General features: G+C 42.3%; 1 protein-coding gene across 1 annotated transcript; it reads right to left on the minus strand.

Moving 5' to 3' along the window:
* Window positions 1-13,019: 13,019 nt before the first annotated feature.
* LOC117143466 (kunitz-type U19-barytoxin-Tl1a) lies at window positions 13,020-14,508 on the minus strand. Its single transcript, XM_033308179.1, has 2 exons — window positions 14,198-14,508; window positions 13,020-13,398 (listed from the first exon to the last, which is right to left on the minus strand). Exons 1-2 carry the CDS (start codon window positions 14,346-14,348, stop codon window positions 13,214-13,216), a joined length of 336 nt encoding a protein of 111 aa, XP_033164070.1. The 5' UTR covers window positions 14,349-14,508; the 3' UTR covers window positions 13,020-13,213.
* Window positions 14,509-17,753: the final 3,245 nt, after the last annotated feature.

The raw sequence follows: 17,753 nt of genomic DNA on the forward strand, positions 1-17,753 counted from the left end.
AAACATTGAAGGCGGCATGTGGCGCGTGATATGCAAACGTGCGTAATTAACCTTTTGAAATGGATAGCAGGTGGAATCCACGCACCCCCTCATCGGCTTTGGATAATGCCCACAGTCTATATATATGTGTATCCGCTGGCTAATCACCAAGTGCAGCTGATGAGTCCAAATACTGCACGTTCGAATTGAAATCGGCGCCGCGGCGCTGACGGCGCTAATCTAGATGCCACATCCCCGCAAGGAGTAGACTCCCCCAAACTATCAACAAATAGCATTAGGCATAATTATCAGCTTAGTGCAAGTATCGAAGGGCAGCTGTTGTTGTTCTGGCCACAAGGCTGGGCCTTCGCTTTCTTGGCCAAATGTCTTCATTGTCGTGGCCATCAAAGGGACTTGCAAATGGCATTTGCAATGACATTTGAGTCCTCATTCCGCACCTACCACCACCGCACCACATTTATGTACGTATAAGCCTCTGAAGGATAACGCGCTGCGGGTGTGACTAATGTTGACTTGATGATGATTAAGTTGCACGTCCCCCAGGATGCCCCACGTGCGTGTTGACTGTGGGCTGAACTGTGGGCGTGTCTGCCTCGAAGAAACTATCTATGAAAAAAATGGGGGCCAAAGGGGAGCGAGCCCATTTCGGTCAAAGTCCCTGTCCACGGCGAACGTGATTCAATTAGAAAGGAAAATACTGCACCGAGTCAAATGAAATACACTTAAACACTTTTTGCCAATAATCAGTCAGTGGCTTGGACCCGCCGGGGATTGTCACGGCACCTTTTAATTATGTTGATAATTAGTTGGCGACGTGACGGCTTTGAAGCCCAATCAGCAGTGCTTTCTGCCCCAGAGGCCTGTAATTGTTGGCCAGTAGCCCCGGTTCGGAGCATTGATCTTTGCGCCAGAAGCTCCGGGATTTACACGGAAAGAAAAGGTGGAGTAAGTCCATGCAAACATGCTAATAATGCTCAATTATGAAACGATTTCTATTTCATATAAGTGAAATTGTTAAAAGTGGCAGAACATTGCCTTTGATTATAAGTTATGCGTAGAACACCTTACTTAATTATGGCAAAGTTTTTAGCTTGAGGCACATTTGAATTGCACTGCCTGTTTCCATTTAATTGCTAATCATCTTTGTAATTCCTAATAATTTAATTGATTAAACCTATTATAATTGCCTAATATTGATAATAAATGAAAGTAATGATTTTGCTACCGAGCCTTTCGGCTTGTTAGCTCAACTGATTTACTGAATTGAGTTTATTGAGGCTTAGTGTGAGTGAAACTGTCTGAATGAAATTATATTCATGAATAAAATGTGTTTCATTGCAAAGCTTTCATTGTATAGCTACGATGATGGTTACCCGACTGCTGTTTTGGATGATGTAATGACAGTGAGATGACAGCTGTTGAAGCAAGATGGGTAAGCAGGGTCAGGTGTGGACGAGAAAAATTGTCAGGTTACGGGACATGGTTGCATTTTGGACATTCGTTACTGGGCTAAGCCTCCACCTGAACTGCCAATCATGTTGGGCTTCCAGCTCCTAGCTCGATCCCGACTCCTGGCCCCTGGCTGCTCGTGGAGACAGCTTCGATAACAGGACGTACCGCAACATAAAAGTGAAGGACCAATGCCAGGAGCAGCAGCAGGAGCAGCTGATTCCGGAGTTTAAGCCGGAATAGAGTGACAAACACAAACTGTGGGATAAATTTTGCCTGGCAACGTTCTCATTCCTGGCTGACAGCAGCAATTCGAGTTTGGCACTGGGATTGAATGAACCTGGTGTCCTGATGTCCTGATATCCTCCCATTCCCATTATTCCATTGGCATTGCTTAGAGCAGAGTCCTTCGGCTGGCCCTGCAACTCCTGATTCCTGGCGACGCATTTCGTCTGTCGCACGTGTCAATGCGTCTTTGAATGCTCAATTAAATTTTCGACTGATTCGGTTGAACCCGGGGGCCAGATCCCACGAAATCGGCTTGTAATTGGGATTTTGCATTTACCTCCTGCCTTCTGACGGACTATTTTGGCCATTCGCTTGTCCGTGGGCTAAGTTTATTGGCGGTCCCCCTCATAAAGTATTCGCTTTAAGAGTACTGATACACAGGGAATAAATATATGGCTATTATATCATGGAGTATAATCGAGTGCACTTCTATTCCGTAATACTACACAGGGAATAAAGATACGACTCTATTCCATTCTATTCTTTTTTTAATAATTAAATATATTAATTTAATATTTATGAATATCTACATTAAGTCCCTAGTTTATATCAACATATCATAATAAATGTTGGAAAATAATTTATTAATATTTTGATTATTTATTTATGTGATAATGGAGTAATGTAAGGTATTCCTTAAATGAAATATTAATTTGTAAATTATTTTTCAATGCCTTTCATAAGTTTGTGCTTGAATAATTTTCGCAGTGCACTTCTGCTATTCCCGATGCTGTTGCAATTTGATTTCCGGACGGGAAACTCTCAGTTTATTGATATGTCGGCATGGGGCCATGCATTTGTGCAAAAATATTGGCAGCCAATTGTATAAGTCATGTTTACAAAACACTTACAGGTCGCACCCAGTCTAGCTGAATAACTGAATGACTGAATGACTGAGTGACTGACTGACTGACTGACTGCCTGAGTGACGAATGAAGTTAATGAAAGTTTATTGAGCACACGGCATTGATTGAGCCATCGAGTGAGCTTGTGATGGAGTGGCTGGATGGGCGGCCACTTTGCCGAGCTTAATGAATTTTGCCAGTTGAGCGGAAACGGAAATACACTGCCTACCATTCGCGATGTGTGATGGTGTGGGTAGGTGCGGCTGTATGTGCTTGTATGTGGGTGTATAGCTAAACAAAACTCTCGCCCATGTTTGTGTGTGGGCGCTTTTAGGTTGCGAGGAAGGGTTTTCCACATAGCATTCGCTAATGAAACTCCTTTCATTTGCACTTTCTCCATTTAACCGGCTATTAGGCTGCCTTGTGCTTATCACCATCCGCCCATCTCCGAAAGAGACCGCACTTTTCTTGCCAACTTAATCATTTGACTTTTGTCTAAAGTTTCCTTTGAGCTTTTTTCCTGCTATTTGTATTACATTTGTGATCTTAACAACTAATTTACATGCAAATAACTTTTTCAACTTTGGCACTTTGCACCGATATATACATATAAATGTATAGATATATATACATAAAGATATACACCCGCACACGTACGCGCATAGTCTCAATTGCCACTTATCAGCTCATCGATGAGGTTGGCAAAAGTTTTATACTTTTTATGGGTTCTTTTTTTCCTTCTTTTTCGGGGGCGAAACTTGAACAGTTGTTATTCCATTTCTGTTTGAGTTTTGTTGTATGTTATTGAAATCGCTCGGGGGAGATCCGTGAAACAAATCGCACAGGCCTGGCATTAATCTGTGATTTTAATGCGCCGCCATTAATTCAGGCTAAGCCGAGTCCTTTAATAGCCGTAAAGTGTTGACGACTCCCGCACCGCCGTAAGTGTCCTCCGCTTTGGTTCCTGGACCATGACAGCGGTGTCGGATGGGTGGAACCACTCAGCCGCACTCTAGTGGCAATCATGCCGGTGTGGGCTTGGGTCTGGATCTGGTTCTGTGTCCGGATCTGGGTCTGCTGAGGTGCCTATAATCATAAATTACGACCGAGACCACATGCGGTTGCCTTTCGCAGGCGTATACGCGATATTCCACTGTCAGTGGAGGTGGGGAAACGGAAGGGAGCAGAGAGGATGCTCCTTTGATGCACTGCGTGGACTTAATGTGAATTATTTGCATTGCGGTTGGCTGACCACAGTGGCGGCCACGTGAATAGCGGCCACTCCAGGTGCGGAGCCAGCCAAGCGATGACCTCTGACCCGCAGGCGTGCGTAGCTGCAAAGGAGCCGTTGCAGTCCAGTGTTCATAATTTAATCACACCCGCCATCCCTCATCCGCCGGTTGATCAAACAAATACACGCACATCTGGTGCGGCGATGCTGGGTAATTAAAATGCATTTTGCTGCAGGATTTAATTGTGAACCCCGATTGCACAATTTAAAATGCATGACATGCTGCTCAAAATTTCGCCAGCAAGAGGCTAAGAGGCCAGAGATCGCAGGCAAATGCAGCTGCTCCCTGCGGCGCCGCTTCCTTGGGGACTTCCACTTCCCATTTTCATCCGGGCTCCAACGTGGGCTCAAGCAATCACTTCGCATTTCCGCCCGCACCACATGGCGCCATGATGTTTTTCTGGTGTTGCACACATACATTTGTAGGAGTTGTGACTCGTTTGTCCGCCCTGCGCATTTGTGTTTGGTAATTTTGATTTGTTTGCTGCATTTTATACATGTTTTTTTCCGGTCGCAAGGGAAAATTGATTTCGGCAAATGATGTTGGCGTTGCTGATGTTTTTGTTCCGCCCCTGTTTGCCAACCAATTTTGCTCGGTTTCGTTTTTTGGCAAGTAAATATGCGTTTAAGCAAATATTTTAGCTTGTTGAGTGTATGGCTTTTTGTACTTTTCCGCGTTCTCATTTTGTTTCGTTGCTTTCTGTTTTTTCTGGCTGAAAAATATTTGCTTTTAATTCCGGCTACTTGCAATCCGTTATTATAAGAACACAATGCAAACAGGCGGCTTGAATGTTGAAGGTTGCAAACTCTGATCAGCCACTTTAAAATTGATCATACCTACTAATTACACAAGCCTATTTTATTTTCAAATTTAATTTATGTCAGCAAAAGCATTACTATTTAAAATTAAACGTATAATGCTAAAGCTTGTTAGCTTATGCAAATAGTTCGTTCATTAACTAAAGTTAATTGTAACCCTTTAAATAACCGCATTCATTGAAAAAATGCTCCGGAATATATGCAAAACGATGCTGAAGTCAAAACAGTTTGACTTTTATTTTTAAATAATTCAAAAGGTTGCGACCAGAAATCTGCGGATTTGGCGCGGCCGCATTAATTTGCTGTGACATGTTGACAATGGAATTTTCATTTAAATTTTCAATTTGCTCTTACCAATACAATTTTTTGCATTAATAGTGAATGAGATAGCAGTACAGTGGCTCTGCTCGCACAGGACATATGTGGCTGTCATTCGGGTAGCGCGAAAAGCGGAAGTTGCAAACCGGAAATCCCATTGACAGCCACCTCATGAATTAATGCGGCTTGTTTTGCTTCGTTTCCTTCTTGTTTTGTGTGCTCTGCGTTATGTTATTAATTAATTTACATATTGTGGAGATGTTTCCCCTCTTATCGGCGACGCAGTTCAAATCCGAGCAGCAACAGCTCATTAATAATTAATATTCAATGAAAAAAAGTCTATCGGCAGGCAGCTTAATTTTTGTTTTCCTGATTAAGCATTGAAGCCTGTTTAAATATGCTTTAAAATTCATCAGCGAATTAATTTGTGGAAATTGTATCGGATACAACGAGTCATTTGCGGAGCTTCTTCTGTGGAAAGTTCTGCTGCGCTTTCATCTTTTCGTTTTTTTCACCATTCACTGTTGACATTTCGCCGAGTGTCTGTGTGCGTGTTTCGTGATTTTTCTGTCCTGTCTGCTCGCATTTTTCATTGCTTTTTGTTGCTGAATTTTATTAAAATCTGCTCCCATTTGCCATAATTTGAATTATTTTTTTTACGCCCACATGCCGAATGACAAGCCCGCCCCTCCGGTGCCGCAGATGAGTTTGACAAGCAAATAAGATGGCGGAAATGAAGGTTGGGGGTAGCGAAAATAAATGTACACAAAAGACTCTATATGGTACATGTGGGGGTTCTGAGTTCCCAACCCCAACGATGCTCCCTGAAGCACCATTTGTTGCAATCAAATGAAATGCCAGGCAGCCAGTGAATTGACAGACACTAAACCCCCGCATTCCGCCGCATTCGAGCCATTTATGAAAAAGCATTTTTAATTTCCAACGGACAGAGCTGCTGAGTCTGCTCTATTAAGCGGGTAATCCATTTAAAGGTAAATGCATTTATTTGCACTTTGCGTGCATTTATTAAGCATCGAGTGTTTTGTTTAATGAATCACGGCAAATGCGCAATTCAATCAGCAGAGAGTCCTTTTTGCCACGTCACTCATACGCAGCGTTGACATTCGATTTCGCCTGCATGATTAATAAGTCCAAAGGCTGCAGAAGCCAATCATTCAAGCATGCGAGCAGCGGGCGGCCAACTGAGGGCAATCATTTATTAATGCTAATGCATTTTGCATTAATCTCGAGATATGTCTCGGTCTCGAAAAACCAGCTTGATGCATCGGGCTATGGAATGAAAATAAATTGCTGTAAATTAGTCCAAGCGCATTTGATGCCTCCTAAGTTTTGCGATAAGTTTGCTTAACGGGCTGTGCACAGTTGTGATAGGAAATATAGGGTATATAGTTGACCAATACCATTTTATAATAATAATATGACAGGATACCGTGTGCAGCATTTTAACACATAAATATATATAATAATAGCCTTAAAAAATAATAGAACACAGATGTGTGGCAGGGTGAAATCACTATATTCCAAATATTTCCTTTATTTATGTAACATTATTGATTTCAATCCAAGTCTTTGAAGGTTGAATGGGAAAATTGAATACTTCGACTGTTAGAACTCTTATGGTGACCACAACTGTTGCCACGCGAGCCTTCGAAGGAAAACAGTCGGAGGTGGAGTGCTGGCAACATTAATAGTTATACAACAGCTGACATATTGATAAATGAGCGTATTTTCAAAGCGCTGGAGCAACAGCAGCAGGAGCAGCAGAAGCAGCAGGAGCAGCAGGCAAGCTGAACTATTGCGTTGGCAAATGGCTCAAGCAAAAGTTCCTGGAGGTTTTTGGGGTGCAGTGGCGATGGGATTTCGGCGAAAAATGGCTTCACTGCGAAGCGTGAGAAATTCGCAACCCCGCAGGCACACACATACACACACTCACTCGCACACACACACACACGCACTTGCGAACGTCAGGGGTGCAAAACAAATGCTTGTAAATATTTCTGCAGCTGTGATTCCTTTTCGCTGACTTTTCCGCCAAAGGAGTTGAGCGGGAAAACGGCAATGGCGGCGAGCTCGAATGCTTTGCAATGAGTCAATTTTTTAACATTTATTTGACACGGACTTTTCATTTATTTCACTTTGAGAAAAGTGAAAAAATTTAATTAAATTGAAATTAATTTGACAGGATATTGCAGGCGCCACCAGAACTATTAATAATGTTCCATGTGGAGCGGCCATGGCAATGCGTGTATGTGTGTGTGTGAGTGCGGTGGCGATGTGGTGGTGTGGGTGTGAGCATGTGAGCGAGTGTCGGCGGAAGACAAATGTGAGCCAAATAAATTCTCATGTTGCGCTTTTGAGTCGCTCATCGCGTCAAAATTGCACGCAGAAAGCGAAAGCTGGTACTTTCAGCTGGAAAAGCAGAACGGAACAGACAAAATAGCGAAACGAATCATTGCCCCGGGGAATTGTCCATAAATCATGGCATTCATTTCGTTTCCAAGCCAGCCAGCCAGCGAAAAGTCTATGTGTAATTTTCCAGGCACATAATTAATTAAATTTTACTTTCGAGCGCGCGCGCCAGCCAGCCACAGCAAATATCACTCATACGCACCGTGGCCGACCTTGGCGGCGCCACCGCCATTTGGCATTGACATACGCACAAATAAATAGACGCTATAAATTCAATTCCCATTCTCGCGGTCGAACGTGGCCGTAATACCTCCCATGCCCATTTTCAATCTGAAGGCGAATCCGTATCCGAATCCGAATCCCCAATCCCCTATTTGTTTGCTCATTGAGCAAACGTGCTGGAAACACATTCCTCTCCCATGCAAAACTTTCGCCTAGGTGTGCTATAAATCGCGTGCCCTTTCAGTTTCGGTGCCGCTTGACTGCTGACAGCCTCTACGGTTGCAGGACTTCGAGTTGTGAGCGGTGGGCGTGGCATATCATTTTAAGGTCCTTGTTTTTTTCGCAAAAAGTTGGCAGCACGGCGTACAAAGTGTAGAAAGTGCCACGCAGCAAAACGTGCTTGAGTCGAATAAATAACAAAACATTGGCGGACAGCAAATGAATTTATGGGCCAAGCCATAGGGTAGAAAAGTGAAAAATTTTCTAGCAATTGGATTAGGAAAAGACCAGTGGTTCATCGAGTGGCGTCCGCTTTATAGTCCCGTCGCCATCCTGGCCAGCAATGAGATTAATGATTTTTTAAATGTCTTGCAAGGCGGATGGATCCGCCCGGGAATCCGAATCCGAATGCGAATCCACTCAGCCGGAGACTCCGGACTCGGGACTCCGGACTCCCTGACTGACAACTGGCAGCGACAATGATGGAGCTCGTCGGCTCCGTCGTTTGTCCTCCTCGTCGAGGGTCCCGTGTGCACATCATTGGGCATTAGGTATGCATGCCGTTGAGCCTCGCACTGCGAAAGATGTTGAGTAATGCTGCTGGAGACAATGACTACACGGAAAAAAAAATTATAGGCAACTCCTTAGCGAAGTCCTTACCAACTCAAAAACCAAAAACCACCCTGTGGCCACTTAAATAGCTTTAAATGGGAGATACTTATTATTCAAGATAAATAATCGAATTATAGAAAATTATAATGTTAAAGAATAATTAAGTTATTTTTAAAAATAATTAATGATAATATGTAATTTAATCATTTACATCCCATTCAACAAATGACCTAATATAATGGCCTAGATAAAAGTATAGTATACCAATTTAAATAATACAAGAATTCTCCTTTGACTATGTTAAAATTGAATTTATATGCGCTTATACGTTTCTGCGCCATAACGCGTGATTTAAAATCACACTTGCTTTCGTTATCCAATTAAAATTAATGACAGTTTTAGACGACATTTTTCTCCGTGTCAAGGAAACCCTGAAGAAAGAAGGGGAAATGGCAGCCGGGTTCGATAATGAAGTTAAAAATTCCATACATACAAATACAAACAGACAGACGGGGCATGGGGAAAGAGAGGGAGAGTGGGGCACAGAAAGAGAAGGGACAAGGATGCAGTTGTTGTTGCTGCTGCTTCTGTGGCATTTGCCTTTGGTATTTATGAGTACGTTGTCCTTGATATGCCTGCGGAATTACTAAATGTCCCTGACTTGACACTAACTCACACGCACAGCCAGTCAGGATACACTCACACACGCTCAGCTCACACACTCTCGCAGCACTCACACACACACGCACACACACACACTTGCGCATCATCAGCCATTCACTCATTCATTCACTGCGAGAAGAGCTGTTGCTTAACTCTGTCAGCAATATGTTTGTTGCCACGCCCCAAAAGCCCAGGACCGTGTACCTTACTTTTTTCGTCCTTACTAATACATACATACTTTTATCTTCTACGTGCAGCAATGGACCCAAGGCGAAATTTAAATAGAAATTGCATGCTGATGATATTTGGAGTAGGTTTATATTTAATTTAATATGCGAGTCCCTCCTTTGCCGCGCCATGTGGGTGCGTATAAATATTTTAATTTATTTTTTTGCGAAAGCAAAGGCGACATTAAACTATTACCATACCCCATGTGTGCATACGAAAATTGTAGCAAACAGAATTACTGTAGTTGAGATAAAAGTGTAAATTTCACAGCTTGTAATTATTAAAATATTTCGTTTTTAGTTTTAAAGGTGTTTCAAACTTTTATTATATTTTTAGCTCTTATTAGCTGCTTAATATTTCATGTTTTTGTGCATATTGTGATCTACTTTTGCGCCTTATAGAATGGCTAATGCAACATGCAACATTTGCTGTTTGGGGGTTTATCTTGACTTGGAGCTCCTTGCCAGCTTTCAGCCAGGGACTAAGACCATCTTGCAGGATGCGTTTGGGGATAGCAACCGTTGCGGCAGCATAATGGTGCAGTTGCGCCAGCTTGTTTGCTTTTGTCACACACTTCGATTCCGTGAGCAAGCATCACGAACGCGAAATTCCAGCTAAATAAATAAGAGCATACCCTGGGGCAGGATATATGTATACATATATATCCCAGAATCGCTCCAGATAGAGCCACGCCCACGCAGCGTATAAGAAGCTCGAGTGGCAACAAGTGCAAGTGGGCTGATCGGCCAAAAGCAGATAACAAGTCAAGTGGTCTGAGCCAGCGTGCAGGTGCCACGATTCTGCTTTAAGTACTTTGGACGGAAAGAAAAATATTTATCCTAAAATACGAAGTTAAAAACAATTGTCATAAGAATGTCAAATGATTAAAGTATAAAGTATAGTATTTGTGTTCCAGTCTTTATCTTTTTCAAATCCCGTAACATTTAAGCACAAAAGAAAAATCTTATAAATCATATTAACATTTAAGGAAGTCTCAATTTTAATTTTCACGACATTTTGAAGGCTGTCTATTTCATTAAAATTCCTTTTACGTTTAGAATCAAAGGTATGAACTACGAAAGCCCTGGTTTTTTCCACTGTTTACGTACTGGAGGGGGAACCACTGTTGGTATTCGAATGCCACCTGGAGAAACTCGTCTCCAGATTGTGCATGAAATCAAGCAGAATGAGAAACCAATTTGTGTGGAAAACACAAAGGCAACAACAACCACGGCGGTGAAATTAAATTGGCCAAAGGGTTTAAGTTTCGCCACAGCTTCCTTCCACCGACGGCGCTTTGGCGCGCATTTTGAAGGTGAAGTCAGTGAAAAACATTGCTGAAAGCAAACTTTTTATAAGTCGCTGGAAAGTCGATGGCAATAAATTTCATTGGTAACTTTCAACTTTCGTTTCCACTTCGCTCGAGACGGAATTTTAATACAATCCCAGACGGCGATGTAAGAGTCGGAGGGAGAAAGGGCCACAAACATATCTAAGACTTAACCACAAAGAAGCACCTCAAAATTATTTAAACGGAAAAATAGTTAAAGCCCAACTGCAGAAGTTGAGTTGACCCATATCAGCTGGCACACACACATAAACAGAAATGAAGCCCCAAAAGCCAGTGGGGAAATCCAGTGTGTTGGGTGCTTAGTGCTTGTGTATGTGTTAGCCATGGCCACTAAACGTGGCCGACTGCGGCTGAGTGTGCGTCGCAGTGGAAATGCACCCGAATAAACACAAAATTTATATGAACACATGCAGGACAGATTAGGGAAAGGGGTCGTCACTGCAAAAATTGTAGGTTTGGAACTTTAGCTCTCTCTACAGTTTGCGTACTTTCTGTGGGTGGCAAACAAAAGGAAATTTTGCGTTTTATAAATTCCTTTGGCTTGTGGCTCTGGCCTGCTTTATGGCATACTTCCATTTATGCAATTCGAAAACAGGCATCCAAACAAATAAATAAACAGGCCAACAGGCACCGAGAGCAACAACAATTCTGCTTTCCATCTAAGCAAAACATTTAGAATAGCATACTTTTGCGAGCTTTGTCAAAGTTCTTTGCCGGCTGCTTTCGTTTTTTTTTCCATCCCATCCCATCAGGGAGGCCGAAACTTTTTTGATTGACCAAAAAGCAGGAGGACTGCCATCGGTTTTATGGAATTGCAGCGTTACAGGATGCCCAGAAATGCTGCAAGCGGAATCGAACAAGGAGCCCCTGAAATTTACATCCCATCATCGTTACCGCCACAGTAGGGGCTCCTTCTACATTTTTGGTCACATAAAACTCAATTGCGTCGTTAAATGTACAAAAATGTGATAAATAATCAAATTACATGCATTTGATGTCTGCCCAGATTTGGGTCCTAACATTTTACGGCGCTAAATTTTCGTCTCGATTCGCATTTTTTCCGGCTCATGCATCATTTATGGCACAATCGCTGATTATTCGGCTCGCAGAGCTAATGTCTAATGCCTGGTGGATTTGCCATTTTTCAATTATAGCCTCAAAGTGGCCTTTGTTTCCTTTTTCGCCGTGTGCGTGCGTTCGTACGTTTTAAATTTCCAATTAGATCCGAGAGCAAACTAATTTCATGCAAATTGCTGGCGAAAAAAAGTTGCTTTCCTTGCACGCTTTGCGAAATTTTCTCTGTCGAAATTATGCGTTGAGTAGTTTGGTTTTAGCCGGCAAAATGCTATTGCCAGTGCTGGTTTTTTTTTTTTTTGACCAAAATTACCGTCATCGTCAGCGAAGTTTTAGCACATGACTCGGGTGGATTTCTTTCGCAAATTCCCTTTTTTTCCAATACCCTGAGTGCTGTCATTTAAACAGATTAATGTGCTGCCATCAGCGACATGTCATGTTGAGCGTCTCGTCTCGTTTTGTTCGTCGATGCCATTATGCATTTGATTGGCATTTGTTTGTGCACAGCAATCAAGCCATTTTCGCCCAGCCTGCTGGCCTGGCCAAAACAAAGGCCTGTCAAAACGGACACATGCCGGCAGTGCAATTAATGCTGTTCCAGATAGCCCGGCCTGGTCAACAGGTAACGCAGGTAAGCTGCGAGTGGGGATCTTTTTAATTAGCCGTAAGGCGATAGCAGCAAAAAAGGGATAAAGATGACGGCTCTTTGATGTGCAAAACACTGGCCACCTGGTGGGGTGGGGCAACCCACTTTCCTCGACAAAGTCCAGCCGCAGCAGTGGGTGGAGTACGTCAGCAGCGATGAGGATGGAGCACCAGGAGCCCGCGGAATGGGTGGCAGTCAATGTCTTGGCGACAATGTCAGTCCGATGTCAGGGGGCCATTTGATATGCCACTGACAGGTAGCTCTCTCTTTATTCTATTTTATTTCATTTTGTTTAGCTTCTTTTCGTCTTTTTATATAGCCCTGACAGTGAACAAAGTGCCGATCCACCGCTGACAGCTTACAACATTTGGGTGTCTATTTTTGGGCGGCATTTAGTCAAAATCCGTGTGATCAAAGGTAAAAACACTTAAACACTTGAGTGTTGGATGCCAGCACTTAGAGTTTAAACGAACAGTGTAAGAGAACTTGAAAATATTATGGAAATTTAATTTTTATTTAGATTAATAGTAAAAGCATTTAACTCTTAAAATAAAAGTTGAGCGAGATGTGTAAAAATCATATTTTAATGAATGAATTGTAAGTAATTGAGTTTTAAGCGAATTGAGTATTAAGTTAATAACGTTCTTTTTCTTCAAGTGTGAAACGATCTCTATTTGCTAAACATACGCGTACAAACTTATCGCCTAGGTAAGATGTATCTATGTATCTATATAGTACGATGTATCCACCGATGCCAATCAATCGCCGCAGCGTGCATCGCAGCTTTCCTGCGAGCAGAATCGGTTGCGATTGCCGTTGCATCCTTTGTAGTTGAAGGGCTTGCAGACGCCCTTGTCGAAGTACCAGCGTGTAACGACCTTGGTCTGATCCTTCCTGCTGCAGAAGTTGCCCTCGTTGCGGCCCACATAGCAGTTGACATTGTCTGAAAAAGTGCGGATTCATTGGTTAATCACCGCCTGGAAATGCTCCATTCGCGTCCACGATTCGGTCGGCAGACTCGACTGGCCTCATTAAGTGCAATTACGTTTGTTTATTTATACGGCGCTCGAGGCGGACGACAATATATTTCATAATTCCCTGGCCACGTTGTAGTCATAAGCGGAAAAATAGAACAATTTCGCAGACAAAATTGACTTTGGCCGGCCAGAAGGTAAAAAAAAAAAACACAGCATGTGGAAAAAACTTGGCAAGTACCAAATTGTTTCATTCTTAGAGCGTGTGCTCTAATTGCCATTTGCCTACAATATTCAATAAACTTTGTAATTTAATTATTATTACGTGGCGAAAATGATAGCCAATGAAATTGTTTGGGAAGATTTTAATTGACTTTCTTCGAAAGAAAACTTTGAAACAATACAATCAAAGTATTATTAGCATTTGAAAAACTGATTAGGTATACTTTAATTTAAATAATAAATCTACTATTTGTTGATATTTCAAACTAAATCGAACAATGCATTAATATATTAAAGTTTAAAAATTACATTAAAGAGCAAAGCTTTCAACTGGTTATTGCAGTTTCTGTGCATGAAAGTCACACTTTGAATTAAAAATTGTAAACATATTAATATGTTTGGATAAAGAAGTTTGTTTGTAAATAAATATTGCATCTTATTTTATTTTATATATTCTGCCGATGAGATAATCTTTAAATCTCCATGCAAACATGGTAGTTCTTCAAGTTCCTTGGAAAATATTTAGCGGCATTCCTAGACACTTACTCAGCTCTTTGCACGACACCACTGCCCCATTGCCTGAGGAGCCGCCTCCGCCTCCGAAGGCCTCGATATGCGCCGTCTGTGTCAGGAGGATGATGGACAGGAGACCGACGAGTGTCGCACGGAGGAACGCCAGATTGATTTTCAATTTCATGTTTTTAGCGCGGCCACCGACAGCGTAATAAGGATGGGAATCGAAGCAGCAACGGGAGCAGCTGTTCGTGGTACTCGCACCAGATGCGAACGCGGAATGCCGGATCGGAGAGTCGGAATATTTGAAAATATCCGAAACTGAGAAACTGCCGCCGGCAGAGGCTGTTCCAATTTTTCGGTTTTTGGTATTTTTAAGTAATCTGCGCTACTTTCGTTGGCAAAAACGTGCCGCCGACCAACGAATCCAAACGAACCGATGCGAACTCACTGAATGTGGCGCATTTTCGGTCTTCAGTTTATATACGAAATGCCGGAAATTGTTGCTAACTCGAACGCAAAGTATTCGTGCTCATTTGGCTGATAGTTTCGAATATTCGGTGGGGCTTTCGAGTACTGCCAGCGTCTTCTAGTACGCGTATCCAACTCAGCACCCATCCATTCATCCCTTCATTCATCCAGCCATCTAGCCATCATGCCATCCGTCTATCAGTTCCGCCAATCGGCCAACGGACCGTGTCCATCAATGCTAAGTATGAGAAGATATTTTTGGCCAACAAAATGCTCGATGCTCCCCAAATGGCCGACAAAGGGGCGATATTGCACTTAGTTTTATCTTTGGGGCGTTTACTTTGCGCTCGTTTGCATAATTTCCAACTTATTGAATATTTTCCACATAATTAATTTTAATTATTTGTGTTTCTTTCAGGCATTTGAATTAATTTAGATAAGAGAGGAGGACCGCGAGGTGGGGCTGTTTTTTTTTCTTTCTTTTTTTTGGGAGGCTAAAAGGCGAAAAGGGTCGCGCATTGCAGTCACAAGGGATGGCTCCTCCATTGTCTCTAATTACAATGGACGGCATTTGTTTTGGGCTCCCCTTTTTTATTCTTTGGTTTATTTCATTTTTGGTTTCTTGGCAAGTGGCTTTGGCATGGACACTCGCCTTTTTCCACTTTTCCCTCTCGGCTTTTATTTGCTCTCGGCTTCTATTGCGGCGGGTCGGGCGCAAAAATCAATCTTCATTTAAAATTCAATTTAATGCGCTGCGTGCATAAAAGAAGTTACCCAACGCCTTGGCCATCAAGCGTATTGGATTCGCCGGGAGAAAATTAGAAAACAATTGTGTATATATGATATTTCTTACGAGCTGACGCATCAAAGAGAATTCGCCAGCCAGTGTCGCATGTCCAGTCCAGAACTCACAATGCTATTATTTTTGCCCCATTGGGTTTCCTATTGCTATAGATACATATGAATAACGGAAAACGATTAAAATATTTTCGAAAATATATGATTATAATTAAAGTTAACTATATAAATAAGTATAATTTAACCTTATTTGCTCAATTTTTCCAAAAGGTGAAAGAAGGTGCCCAGTGATGGGTAAATCATGAAAATTACAGCAAACGGAAGCCTGAAATTCGAAAAGAGGATGTGCTCCAAACAGAAATCGGAAGTCTTAGCTAAAAACGGTATCAGGTATTCGGTGGCCAGTCGAGTGGAAGACGAGCGGATGCGGGCCGCAGTAGCAGGGTTCTCAGTCCTGGCCAGCAGTGCGTATACGTGATGTATCAGGGCGAGTAAATCAATACTCAAATGTGGCCTCCTAATCAATCGGGATCGGGATGTCAGACAAAAAAAAAAAAAAATGGAGGAGTAAAATCAAAACGGATAAAATTAAAAAACAATGCGAGTGGGAAGCGTGGGCTCTTGGCCACGTTTCGGCTGTTTCGGCCACAATTTGTGATTTTCCACTTGTTTTGACCAATTTGGCGATTCTGTGATTTGTCGTCTTTAATTCCCACAACATTTTTGGACGCACTCGAGCAAAAGTTATTTAATGGCTGCACTTGAACGTGCCGAAGGACAAAACCGACCAAAAATATAAAAACGGATATTGTCGATTGAAAGCGACTGTGGGCGAAGTGATTTGCAGTTGGAAATTGAGTGAAAAGCGCTGACGTTCCACGTATACTGAGAATATTCTATGCATATATTTCACCTTTTGTTGATGCACCTGCCGCCATCCCCATCCCCCCTCAGCTCATCCCCTTTGCAGCAAAATCGTTCAGTTGCCATAGTCCTCCGCTTTGCGCTACTTTGGAATTATTTTTTTTTTTTTATTCAGAATCCGCTTTATTTCTCTTTGGTCTGGGGGAAAAAAAGCGAACGAATTTCCCCCTCACTTTGGCCAACCTCAAATTGAGGAAATGAAACATTTCAATGATTTGCTTCCGGGTTTTCCTCTTGCGCCATTCTTCTTTCGGCAGCGAATCATAAGCAGAAAGAAAGAGTTTTGTTTATTACCTTTAAGGCGCTTTGGACAACTTCTTAACCGCTGCGCAAGAAGTTCAACCCTAATAAATTATTCAAATTACAACTTTGATCTTCGCCAGGGGATTGCACATGAAATGCACAAAAGTGCTGAGCAAAAAAAAAGTGCTACGCAATCAAAAGAAGTGTTTTCAGTATCTGATGCATAGAAACCAAATCTACAACTAGGAAAACCTGCAGAAAAATATTTAAAATATATAACATAAAATATAATTAATTACTTAAATGCTATATCCTAAGATAGTATATATCCTTTATCAATTTTATATTACTCATTTTGGGGAACTCATTAAACAGTTTGTAACAAATGGCTTGTTGCACAGTGCTATTGATTTCAGTGGCACGAGTAGCAATTTCTTGCAGTGACACTGAACATTTTGTGAGGCATTTCCCGAACAATGGGGCAAGGACTATGTTCATCGTTTTTACAGCCAGTGCACAGTTTTTTTAGTTAAAATTTCGCAATTTGCAATAAAAATTCCAGTTTTGCTTTTCGGAATTCAGTTGGAGCGTACGTCCCAGCTAAGCTCATGCTCAGATACAGATACAGCTACAGCTACTGCTCCTGCTTTTATATCGGCAACGGCTTGTGGCCTTGCGGCTTTTCCTGCTTTTCCGGCAAAGGAAAGCGATCCGAGATGCGAAAGGATACGCATCCTCCCAATGGGCCCGGCTCTGGCTGAGCTATCAACCGGCAATTATTATGCGTCCTGAACTGCACGTGCCTCATATAATCGGTTTGTGTGCGTGTGTGTGTGTGTGAGTCTGGGAGTGAGTGTGTTGTTGTGTTGTGGCTGCTGGGGCGTGCCGACAATAATTTAATATCAAAACATATTTCACTTGCATGCCGAAGAAGCTGAGGAATGCGCTCAAAAGCTTAACGGAGTCGAGCCAGCCGAGCAAGTCGAATGGAGGCGATGAAGCGTTTAGCTTGTCCCTTTCTCCATCCACCAAACTAAACCAAACCGAACTGAACCGCACGGACTCCTTGTCGCCGTCTCTCTCCTTCACACTATGCCCGTCTCTTTCGGTGTCGCCTTCTGTGTGTATCGTAATTATTTTAAAGCCACCAAGG

The sequence above is a fragment of the Drosophila mauritiana genome, chromosome 3R (assembly GCF_004382145.1).
Source record: "Drosophila mauritiana strain mau12 chromosome 3R, ASM438214v1, whole genome shotgun sequence".
In the NCBI taxonomy this organism is placed as follows: Eukaryota; Metazoa; Arthropoda; class Insecta; order Diptera; family Drosophilidae; genus Drosophila; species Drosophila mauritiana.